The sequence below is a fragment of the Mesocricetus auratus genome, unplaced genomic scaffold, assembly GCF_017639785.1.
Source record: "Mesocricetus auratus isolate SY011 unplaced genomic scaffold, BCM_Maur_2.0 Super-Scaffold_100008, whole genome shotgun sequence".
NCBI lineage: Eukaryota > Metazoa > Chordata > Mammalia > Rodentia > Cricetidae > Mesocricetus > Mesocricetus auratus.
Genome location: NW_024429192.1, coordinates 59453621 through 59464721, shown reverse-complemented (window position 1 = coordinate 59464721; position 11101 = coordinate 59453621). Strand labels below are relative to the sequence as shown.

The 11101-nt window shown below is 50.9% G+C and overlaps 1 protein-coding gene across 3 annotated transcripts in view; it reads left to right on the top strand.

The window, feature by feature from the left end:
- Positions 1-42: 42 nt before the first annotated feature.
- Bdh1 (3-hydroxybutyrate dehydrogenase 1) overlaps positions 43-11101 on the top strand; it is a 33110-nt gene continuing 22051 nt past the window's right edge. The window contains exons 1-2 of one of the 3 annotated variants that reach the window (XM_040750964.1): positions 43-67; positions 10668-10793. In XM_040750964.1, the coding sequence (XP_040606898.1) occupies positions 10708-10793 (86 nt within the window). In that variant the 5' untranslated portion in view covers positions 43-67; positions 10668-10707. Of the gene's footprint in view, positions 68-456; positions 613-1696; positions 1979-10667; positions 10794-11101 lie in introns of those variants that run through there. The other 2 variants (XM_040750961.1, XM_040750963.1) reach the window with 2 other exon arrangements.

Here is an 11101-nt window from a genome sequence, read left to right as displayed (position 1 = left end):
TTAAAGAAACTCGGGAGACAAATTTTAAATGTCATTTAAAAGTCAACCAACTAACCATTTAGTTCTGGTGAGTTTTAAAGACAACAAACACTCGGAAGACCTGGGAGGAGTTTTGTCCTCCGCGGGGTTTCTTCGCTTCCTGGAGCGGCACTTTTCCCCCTGGTTTGGGGGTGGGGTGGGGGCTGAAAACGACCACCTTGTGCCTTCCTGCTTCACTCAGGGTCCAGGAAGAGCTCGGATGGCAGCAGGGATCTGTATCAGGCTTGAATTGGGGTGAACCGGCAGGAGCAAGCTTATCTCCGGGGTGCCTAGGGCCTAGGGGCACCCTCGGCTGGAGTAAAGGAGGGCTAGGGAGGCTGCGCCCGAGCTCTCCCCGCCTCCGCGCCGTCGGCCGTCGGGCCCCGCCCGGCGCAGCCCTAACGCACGCGCCGGAGTGTGTAAGGCACATCCGGGTGTCAGAGGCTGGAGGCCGCGGTTTTAGGGGTCGGGAGAGTGCCCTGGGGAACAGGGGCGGGACGCCAATTCGAAGCCAGAAGCGGGAGCGCCTGCACAGCACCGGCTGAGACGAGAGCCCAGTCCCCGCCGTGGAGCCCCCTGCCGGGTCGCTTTAGGGTAAGAGGGGCGGGGTCTTCATCGTAACTGGGGTGCTTGTGCTCGGTTTGGGTCGACCCGGCGCGGCTCCTGAGAATGAGGGTGGGGAAGGGACATCGTGTCCTCTAGACAGCCCTGTGGCCGAAAAGGAACCAGAGACGGACCGACTGATTTCCCTGTCTCGGCCCCCGGTGGTCTGCACCTGCTTCCCTCTGCCTGCGTCCCGCTTCCTCCGTACACGCCCCCAGGAACAAGGTCCTTCATTGCCGCAACGGGAGGCCCGGGGTTGATCACGCGGCCTCGTGGCCCCTGGGTGAAACCTTGGCACTCATCGTTCAGTGCCCGCGCAATTTCACAGAAGGGAACAGAGGCCCCAGGAATGGAAGGAACTGGCCCAAGGTCACTTCGTGGTCTAAGGCCGAGCCTAGATCGAAGTCACTCGTCTATCCTGGCCTTGGCTGTAGACACTGCGCGGTCGCGACCCATCTCCTGACCTTGCCCCACGCCCCCCCCCCGTGGCTTTCACTAGGCTCTGTTCTCGGGGTTTTGGCAGCGCCTCCTCCGTGCCTGCTGCTCTCGGAAAGGATGCTGTGAGGCCGCGGGTCCAGCCGCTTGAGTGCGAGCGTTGCCGGGCTTACTGGAGACTGGCTGGGCCTCGGTGCTGGGCGAGGAGGAGGTCCAGGCAAGGTGGCGGCGTTGCGGGTGCCGGCTGGGGTTGGCAGAGCTGCAGGGCCCCTGGCAGGCCCAGGCCCGAAGCCACCCCAGCTCCGCGTCTGGAGGACAGAGGGAATTTGTCTAGGTGGGCCGCCTCAGCTAATGGGAGCGCAGCTTTGGCCGAGCCCCCTTTGGTCTCCGCCCTCTTGCCAACTGGAAGGAACCGCGGCTCTGGGATTGGCTGTGAGGACCACAGCGACGTCGGGCGTGGTGGGGAGGAGGCGGCGCCTGCGCCACTCCTCTGTAACGCTTGCTAGCTGGAGGGCGCCGAGATTGCGTGGGTTCGCGCATCTGGGTGGGGCCCCGACGTCCTTTTCTCTACGCCGGCGGCTGCGCCTTCCAGGAGGAGGCGGCGTAACACCCATCGCATGTTTTTCCAGCCAGTGAGCCAAAGTCAGCCCATAGTCAGCCGTGCAGAGTCACTGTTTTGCCCAGAGGTTCCCACTTGGAAGAGCTGCAGAGGCTTCCTCTTGCCAGGACCCTTTGTGATGCAGCAGATGCCTTTCTTTCGACATCAGATTCATCCTGAAGCACAGGGCATATACACCCTAACTGGCCAGGAAGCTGAACGGAGACATTCATGTATCGTTCATGATTACTAAACAACACATCTATAAAGGAAGCCTAGAAGTCAGTGATTCACCGTACTGTTCGTGGGGTGCTTACCGTGAAGGTGGGACCGATGGTTAGCTAGGGCTTGTGAGTAGTTAGGAACTATCTCCAATATACCCCCATTGGGTGACTACAATCGCAGAAGTCCGGAGGGAGATGGGGGAAAGAGGGAGAGGTTTGTTTTGTTTTCCCTGAGAGGAGGGTTGAAGCTAAGGCTTCATGCATGGTGGGTAAGTTTACCACCAAGCTATATCCTCAACCTGAGTTTTGTTATTTTGAGATGATGTCCCACTAAGTTATTTGAGCAGACCTTGGAAGGCCTTGACGGGCCCCCTTCCCCCCTCCCTGCCTCAACTTCCTGAGTAGCTGGAATTACAGTCCCTATTGGGAGACTGAATTTTATAGGAAAGGTAGCTTGGAGGAGGTGTTATTTGTACCAGTTAGGTGTGAAGTAGATCTGATTTGTCATAGGAAAAGTGAGGCACAGAAATTAAAAGTGATGGTTGAGCAAATGATTTAGTAAGAACTTGTGAGAACACAGATGCTGTGGGTGCCTACACAGGTGAACTGCAAAATTAGCACCTCTAAAGTCAGGCATAGATGGAGGAGGGACTCAGGGGCTCCAGCCCTCAAAATTGAAATATTTACTGCTGATTCAGGGAGTGGAGGAGTCATTGGCTAAAATTGTGTATTCGCTGATGGCCCCATCAGGCTTCCATAGTTTCAATGTCGTGGTCCGTCAGTTGGCCCTGGTTAGGCTATCACGGTCCGAAGAGCAAAGTGACAGAAAAGGACTAGTATATCTCCCAAGTGCTGGGATTAAAGGCATGGGCCACCATGCCTAGTTTAAAACCCTCTTAATTCACTCTTCTATAGGCCTTAGGTGTGCAGGGCACTACTGTAGGAATCCCCGGTACTCCAAGATCTTGCAGCTGAATAAGACTCAAAGATGCAGATAAGGTAGAAATAGTGTGTGGAAGAAGGTCGGAGTGAGCTACCAAGAAGGAAAGCAAAACATGGAAGCAAGGACGGGCACAGAGAAATTGCCAGGCTGGGGCGGGGTGTTGAGTGAAGAGCTCTCTGTCTTATGAAGAGTTTCCAGGCAGAGGGACAAGAGAGCCGTGTGCTGCAGTGTGCCAGGAAATGTCCCAGTGACAGAGACAAGGGTAAAAGGACAATGGGCCAAGATCATGTCGGGTTTCAGGCAGTCTACATAAATTTGGGCTTGGAATTAGATGCAAGAGGGAGATGGTATGATGTATATTTTGCAGAACTGAACGGCCTGCATGGTGGCCTTGGTAGACTCAAAGAGCCTACCTGGGAAGCTGTTGCAATAATCCAGGCAAGGAGGGGCAAAGGCTTAGAGGACAGTGGATCCTAGCAGAGGATCCTAGCTAGCTTGTGAAGGTGATGCCAGTAAGGTTTGCCAACAGCTGTGCTGTAGAATGTGCAGGAAATCAGAACACAAGCACACTTGGGACAAGTTAAACTTGGCATACCCAATAAAACCTTCAAAGGGGCAGTTGTATACCTAAGGCTGGAGTTTGGGGCAAAGGCTGAGCTTAGCGTGTTGACAGCATGTAGATAATCCAGCTATGAAAGCTCACCGTATGGTAAGAACAGACCAGGAGTGGAGCCCTGGGATAGCATCAGTAGTCGGTCTTGCCCTTGTCAGGCAAGCCCTGTTCTCCTGGGCATAGAGCGTTCTTAGTCTGGTTATTGTAGTTATAGTGACTTTGACATCTCTGGTAACATTTTCTCTTGGGGAAGCACAGATGAGTGATGGAGCAAGGGCAGCACATGTCACCTTGTCATTGTAAGGTCAACAGCGAGGCACGTGAAGAGTTAGTGATGTGTTCAGCAGAATTACCTTCAGCTACCCACCTCAGCAGGTCTTGGGTCCCTAGCTCGTAGAGGCTGGTTTTCATCCTTTCCTAGGGGTCATCTTCCATCCAGGGTCAAGGGTCAGGCCATCTCCCTGTGCAGCCACAGCTGTGGAGACTGAATCCTGTGGGCTGGAGCAAGTGTGAGGAGAGGGGTTGACAGGATAGACATACTGCAGTGACTACCATTCGGGAATTTGTCTCCTGGGCATATTGAGGTGCCCGTGTTGGTTGTGTCTCTGCAAAACTGGGCTGTGCAGCTAAATCCTTGGCTTTATTGACTCCGTTGAGATTTGTTGTGAGTTGATGTCTGCATTTGTGCTAGCTGTATGGTGAGAATGTGTGTGTATACCATCTGATTTCCTGTTAATTCTATCAGGCTTCCTGTCCAGATTTTCTCTCAAAGGACTAGTAGGCATCTCTTTGAACAAAGGGTTTTACTCTTTTACTTTTTGGTTTTTCAAGACAGGGTTTCTTTGTGTAGCCCTGGCTGTCCTGGAACTCTCCCTGTAACCTGTCTGGCCTCAAACTCACAGAAATCTGCTTCCATGTGTCTCCCAAGTGCTAGGATTAAAGGTGTGCACCGCCACTGGTTTAAAAAACATATTGCCTGTCCCTTTGGCATAACTTCTGGGAAACTCTTATTACCTGTGGCCAGACCAAATGAAACTACTAAATAATTAGAAGGAAATATCCAGAACATATTTTATGTCTTTCTGGTTCTGGATCTCATAACTCAAACTCCATGTAGTGTGCACCATGTGCAGAGCCCTGGATTCAAGACCTCAGACAAAATGAAAGAAAACACAACAAGCCACTGGACTGAAGTGAATAATAAGAAAATGTAAGGACAGTTAAAACTCTAGGGTGGCCAAGTTTAGCAGTGGGCTGCCAGTGTTAGACTTTGGCTTCTGACAGATATTTGCTCTCTTGGGTATTTCAATGCAGGGTATTTGTAGAGGATGCAGCTAGTCCTCCTCTGTGGCTATCCTCTCCCATGCTACAGGGACAAAGGCCCATCTACACATCCTACCGGGAACATTGAGTCCTTTCCTGCAGAATGCCTGCCTCTAGTATTCCTGTCCCTGCAGATGCCCTTCCTCTTCTGAGAATGACTTACCTGATGGGGTTATGGGAGATCTAGCTACTGACCCACTGGAAAGCCGGTAGCCATGGTGTCTTCAAGATACTCAATTACAGTGCAACAAGGTTAGCCCAGTAGCCTGACAAGGATGTGTGCTATGTTACAGAGACTCTTGCTTAGCTGCCTCTCCTAGTGGCCATGTCACAAGTCATCACCCCTTGAGGCTGATTTGCGCTCTTCCTCCTTCTCCTTTTTTGAGGCAGGGTTTTCTCTATAGCCTCGGCTGCCCTGGAACTCACTCTGTAGACCAGGCTGGCCTCAAACTCAGAGATTCACCTGCCTCTGCCTCCTGAGTTCTGGGATTAAAGGTACTTGATTTTTTATTTGAATTCCTTTGAAAATGGGTTCATCTTGGGGTTCCCACAGATGCATTGACCTCTGGGGGGTGCTCTTGAGAGGAGACCCAGGTTTTCTAGTATCTTCATTTTGTGACAGCATCCTATGGATTTGGTCCCTCTCAGTCAGACCTTTGTGCCCTTTACTGTGGTGCTTGAGTCTCAAGACCAACAGTAGACCCAACCCTTATGAGATCTTCCTTTTTCTGGCACCCCTACTTCCTGTAACCATTTCTGTTCCCCCAAAAGGCAGACCCAAGAGAAAACTTCCTGTTCTTTTATAGAGTGAAATCCAGCCTGAGGCATTAAGACAGCAGCCTCCAAGTGGGAAAAGTCCTTAGGTGTAACACGATACACTGTGCTCCATAGACCTAGTTTAGGCTGGCGGTGTAGCTCATATGCAAAACACTTGCTTAGTAAGAGGCCCTGCCTTCAGATATAAATGTCTACTTCTCTGCGAATGAGAGACCATATTGTAAACAGGCCTAATTCAAAGGCCTGAGTTGCTATGTGCTTTAAGCTACTTTGACCATAACACTTCACATTTTGCTGACTCTAAGGGAAACTAAGTTGAAAGCAACCCTCTATTTGGAGGCTATATTGAGGCATTCTCTTGTGCAGGCATTGAGCCAAGGACTGGGGAAGGTGTTTAATTACAGACTGCGTTTGAAGTCATCCAGGAGCAGTGAGCTGGTCAGTGGTGTGGGGAGGAGGTCAGCCAGCTGTTCAGCACATGGCCTCCTGTAAAGATGAGCCCAGCTCTGGCCTGGGTCTTCCACAGGGTCCCAAGTTGGGCTCTGCTCTGCTGCCGCCTGTGCCTGCAGGGACCTGCCCCTGGGACTTCACAATGGGCCACATGGTGCCTTCCTACCTGCAAGGTGCTCCTTGGTTAATTTGCATTCACACTCAACTGAGCTTGCTTGGTGTCTCCTCTGGTTGGCCTGGGCACTGATGGCTACTGAAAGTGGCCAACAAGACAGGAAAGTCCTCTGGTCTCATGAGATTTTTGTCCATAGAGGGAGAGTAAGTAAATAAGCAGGACAGCATGGGCATCAAAGAAAGGGGACCCAAAGGGTCATGTGGGTGTTGCTTGGGAGCTCCTTAAGAAGGAGGAGTGGTGACTTTGCATGGTTCTGTGGCTGTAACAATACCTGAGAGTCACACTCTTAGAGAAAAGAGGTTTGACTCGTGGTTCTGAGATGGCTAATGCACAGGGCTTGTGCTGAGCATCCGGTCAGGGCCCGATGCTGTTCATAGCACGGGGGTGGGTGGGGGGTGGGTGGGGGGGTGGGTGGGGGGGGTGGGAGGGGGCTGGTTTGAATGTGGCAGAATGTAGTAGAAGGGTTGCTCTATAACAACCTGCTTTTACAGTAACTCATCCAGCCCCGGGAGAGTGACATCTCTCTGGGGACCAGCACTAATGTCCCTAATCACTAAACCACTTTTTTGTTGCGTGAAGACAGGAAGAGCTGCACGTGAAGCCCAGGCTCCTTGATCACTTGTGTGTTCCTCCTGTCTCAGCTCCCAAGAGTTGCTCACGTGTGTGCTCCTCCTGCCTCAGCTCCCGAGAGTTGAGATGTAGCTACCGCCATGCCTGGCTCCTAATCACCTTTTTGTTTGTTCAGTTTTGGTCTCATTTTCTTATTTCCGCTCATGAAGCTGGAGCTGGCTGTGTGTCCTCTCTGTTGTTAAAGGTGGCGCTCCTTCCACTGTGTCCACGTTCTAGTGACCCCATGTGTCACTGTCACACGACGACAGTCAGATACCAGTCTGATTGACTGGGGGATAGCTCAGCAGAACATCTGCTCAATGTGTGAAGATGTAGATTCCATGGCTAGCCTCCTCCCCCTGCATTTCAGCATGAGTTTTCTAGGGGACAACCACCTGCAAATCACCGCAGGTGATGAACAGCAGCCACTCCAAAGACTGAAGGGACACAAGACCCCTCCCAGCCTCAGCCATCCAATAAGAGGGAGAGCAGTGGCCAAGGGCTCTGAGACTGCAGGAAACCGCTTCACCAGAGGACAGCAAATTAGGAAGTGCTGAGAGGGAGGTAGAGGCCAGCAGAGCAGGCGTAGATAGACAAGGAAGGTAGCATGGCTTCCCTCTGGCTGTTAGAAGGGTCTTTCTAGCCAAAGTTCTCAGAATGGGAGTGGCTTGTAGAAAGAGAAGGGATGTTGAGGTGGGAACTTCACCCCAGCCCCTGGCATCCATACACCTAAAGAGTCTGGAATGTTCTGGTGGAAGTTCCACCCAAGCCCCCTCCCCCATCTCCCTCCAAACCCTGCTGCATCTCAGAAAGCCTGCCAAATGATGGCCCCTCCCCCAGAGATACTCAAGACCACTCCCACAGGGTATTTAAACTGTCCCCCAGAGAACAGACTCATGGTTTTTCCAGTTTCCCTTTTCCATCTCCTCTCTGAGGGAGCTAGAAGGCCATCTGGAAGCACTGTATCCATTAAACATGTACTTTTTTAAAATTCGGTTTGATTTGATCTGATTTGGATTGCTGCATTGGCCGAGAGGCTTATCTGGGTGTAGAAATTTTTCAGAGGCCTCCACCAAGTTCAAGAACAGTAGAAACACAAGTCAAAGGAGCCCTGTCAGCTAAACACCTCTGCCTCACCCTTCAGTGAGCACAGTCTAGGTAGGCTTGTTGACTACCCGAAGACTGCCACAATCTGGATACGGTTAGAGCCTTTACTTGAACTGTGAGGTTTGAAGGGTAGAAATTTAACTGGCTGCCCTTACTCACTATGGAAATTAGTAAATTATATATATGGGCACTTTTGTCTGAGTGCATGTCTCTGCACCACATGAATGCCTGGTGCCTGAAGAGGCTGTTAGATCGTTTAGAACTGAGTTAGATACGGTTGTGAGCTGCTATGTGGGTGCTGGGAATTAAAGCTGGGTCCTCTGAAAGAGCAGACAGTGCTCTTAACCACTGAGCCACCTCTCCAGATCTTAAGTGAACTATTTTTTGCCTTCAGAGGAAGGGCCTTTGGGAGCTGACCCAGATTAGCTAATGTCTTCATGGTGCAGGTTCCTGGTTGAATCCTGGGGACTTTGTAAGAAGTCTGTGTGCCAGGTATTGTGGTACACACCTTTAATCCCAGCATTCATAGAGATAGGCAGAGCTTTATGAGTTCGAGGCCAGCCCATCTATACTGTGAGCTCTAGGTCAGCCAAGGCTATATACACAGTGAGACTCTGTCTCAAAAGGAGGAAGGGAGGGAGGGAGGGAGGGAAGGAAAGGAGGGAGGAAGGAAGGAAGGAAGGATGTGTAGTTCCTACTACTGACTGATGATGTCTCATAACCAGGTCTCTGCCAGCTGGAAGCCCACAATTAAATGTGCACCTTTAACTTTGGAGTAAAAACGTGGGCCAAAAAATCAACCTGCTTTCTTTATAAAGTTAGCCAGTATCCGGTACTTAGCCTCATGGCTGACTGCCAGTTGTGTTTGGGATGGGCCAGTTACGTAAAAGGAGAAGCCTGGAAAAGAAACGATCTCCTGGGCTCCAGTCATGGGGATCCTCCCAGCCTCCCCTCCTAGCCCTTTGGTGGGAAGTTGTCACTGACCCCTCCTACCCTTAGGCGGGAAGTTGTCACTGTCCCCCTCCTAGCCCTTTGGTGGGAAGTTGTCACTGTCCCCCTCCTACCCTTAGGCAGGAAGTTGTCACTGTCCCCCTCTACCCTTAGGCGGGAAGTTGTCACTGTTGCCCAGAACAGGAAGGTGCTAACACACATGTTGAGCAACAGTTACTAATGGAAACATAAGGCGAGCTAAAGAGACCTCTGATTCTCTTCATTTTCGGCAGATTAGAGACAAATACCCCCAGCTGCCCTCTGTGACAAGCATTACATTAATTGATTAGTACTGGCCTGGTCTGGGTCTGCTTTGTATAGGCGACATTTAATCATCATGGTGCTGGGTAGGCCTTAGGTGACACAAAATAACATACGACCTAGTTGCAGTGGTTTGATTTAATCTTGGGTAAGGATAAGGGGTGTGTGTGTGGTCTTTTGTTTGCTCTGTGTGCAGGTTTTATTATTGTTGACTTATTTTGGTTTTTTTCTGGCAGAGTCTTATAGCCCAGGCTAGTGGGGAATTTGCTTTATAGTCTAGGCTGACTTCCAACTTGCAATTCTCCTGCCTCAGCCTCCGGAGTGCTAGGATGATAGGCATGGACTATCCTGCCTGGACTGTATGTGTGTGTCTAATGTGAAGAGTCTGGCATGGACTATCCTGCTGGACTGTATGTGTGTCTAATGTGAAGAGTCTGGCATGGACTATCCTGCTGGACTGTATGTGTGTCTTTAATGTGAAGAGGCTGGCATGGACTATCCTGCTGGACTGTATGTGTGTCTTTAATGGGAAGAGTCTGGCATGGACTATCCTGCTGGACTGTATGTGTGTCTCTAATGTGAAGAGTCTGGCATGGACTATCCTGCTGGACTGTATGTGTGTCTCTAATGTGAAGAGTCTTGCTTCTCATTTTGTGGCTCCAGCCTCTATGCTCTAGGTCCTGGAGTCTAGGGGTTACTACTTAATTCAGTCTCAGAGCCTCGAGTTTGCTGGGGTGAGAGGAACGTGGAGTACTGAGCCAAGTGGTGCGTCGCGTGGGGCTGCAAAAGCCACCTGCAGAGGCTGGGGACACTGAGTGAAGGCCAGTGTCCTGATCACCACAGATGGATATTTTGCTAGATATCGGAAACCTGGACAAAGGAACAGGGCTCGCTGAGATGGACCTGCCCCTGCTGGGTGACTCAGTGGTTAATAGTACCTCCAGAGGACTCCCCAACAAGTGTGTCAGACCCGTGGCCTACAGGTCATATACAGCTGAGGACAGCTACAAATATGGGCCAACATAAAATTATAAATTTACTTAAAACATTATATTCTTTAGACTCTTAAGACTTTCTGGGTGATGGTGGCACATGCCTTTAATCCCCAAACTCAGAAGGCTGAGGCAGGCCGATCTCTGTGAGTTCAAGGTCAGCTTGGTCTACAAACTGAGTTCCAGGATAGCCTGCCTCAAAAAACAGCAAGACTGAATTGCACAGCTCTTGATGATGCTGTCTTTTTGCTGTGTCACAGGTTAGATGTCGCTTTTCCTGTTATGTCCCCACGTCAATTTCCCCAGTAGTTACTATACAGCCTGCCTGGAGGATGATTGGTCTAGTTGAGTGTTGTCTGTCACCCATAGGTGAGCACTCATCCATGGCTGTCCTGTGAACCGTTGGTAAACCCTGGCTCCCGATTTTCCATCTCATGAGGCTTTATCTTGAGCAGGCCCTTGTCCGTTAACTTCAGCAACCTGAAGGAAGTGGCCGCTCCTGACTAAACTTCCGGGTGCAAGAGGCTGAGCATGCATTTTGTGTTTCAGAACCACCAGAAGGAAGCGGATCGTCCTGCAACCTGCTGACATGATGCTGGCTGCCCGTCTCTTCAGACCCCTGTCACAGCTCCCAGGAAAAACTCTAAGTGTCTGTGATAGAGAGAATTGGACAAGGTAAGCAACTAAGGGAAGAGGTGGCCTTGAGGACCACGCTTGTCACAGGTGGGTCCTGACTGTCCGCAGTTCCTGCCAGCCCCCAGGGAAGGGGGCTTCCAGTGCTTGGAAGTCATGCCTCCCCAGGGCTAACAGGGTAAAGAGGAACAGCTTCCAGTGTTATAAATCCCTTTGTATTGTTGGTGGTGTAGCTCAGGGGTAGCATGCTCGCCTGGTGTATACATGATCCCCAGTGGCTGCAAAAATAAACAAGTAAGTCCTTTGTTTGAAATACTTTCAGAATTATAGAAAAATTGAAAAAAAAACAA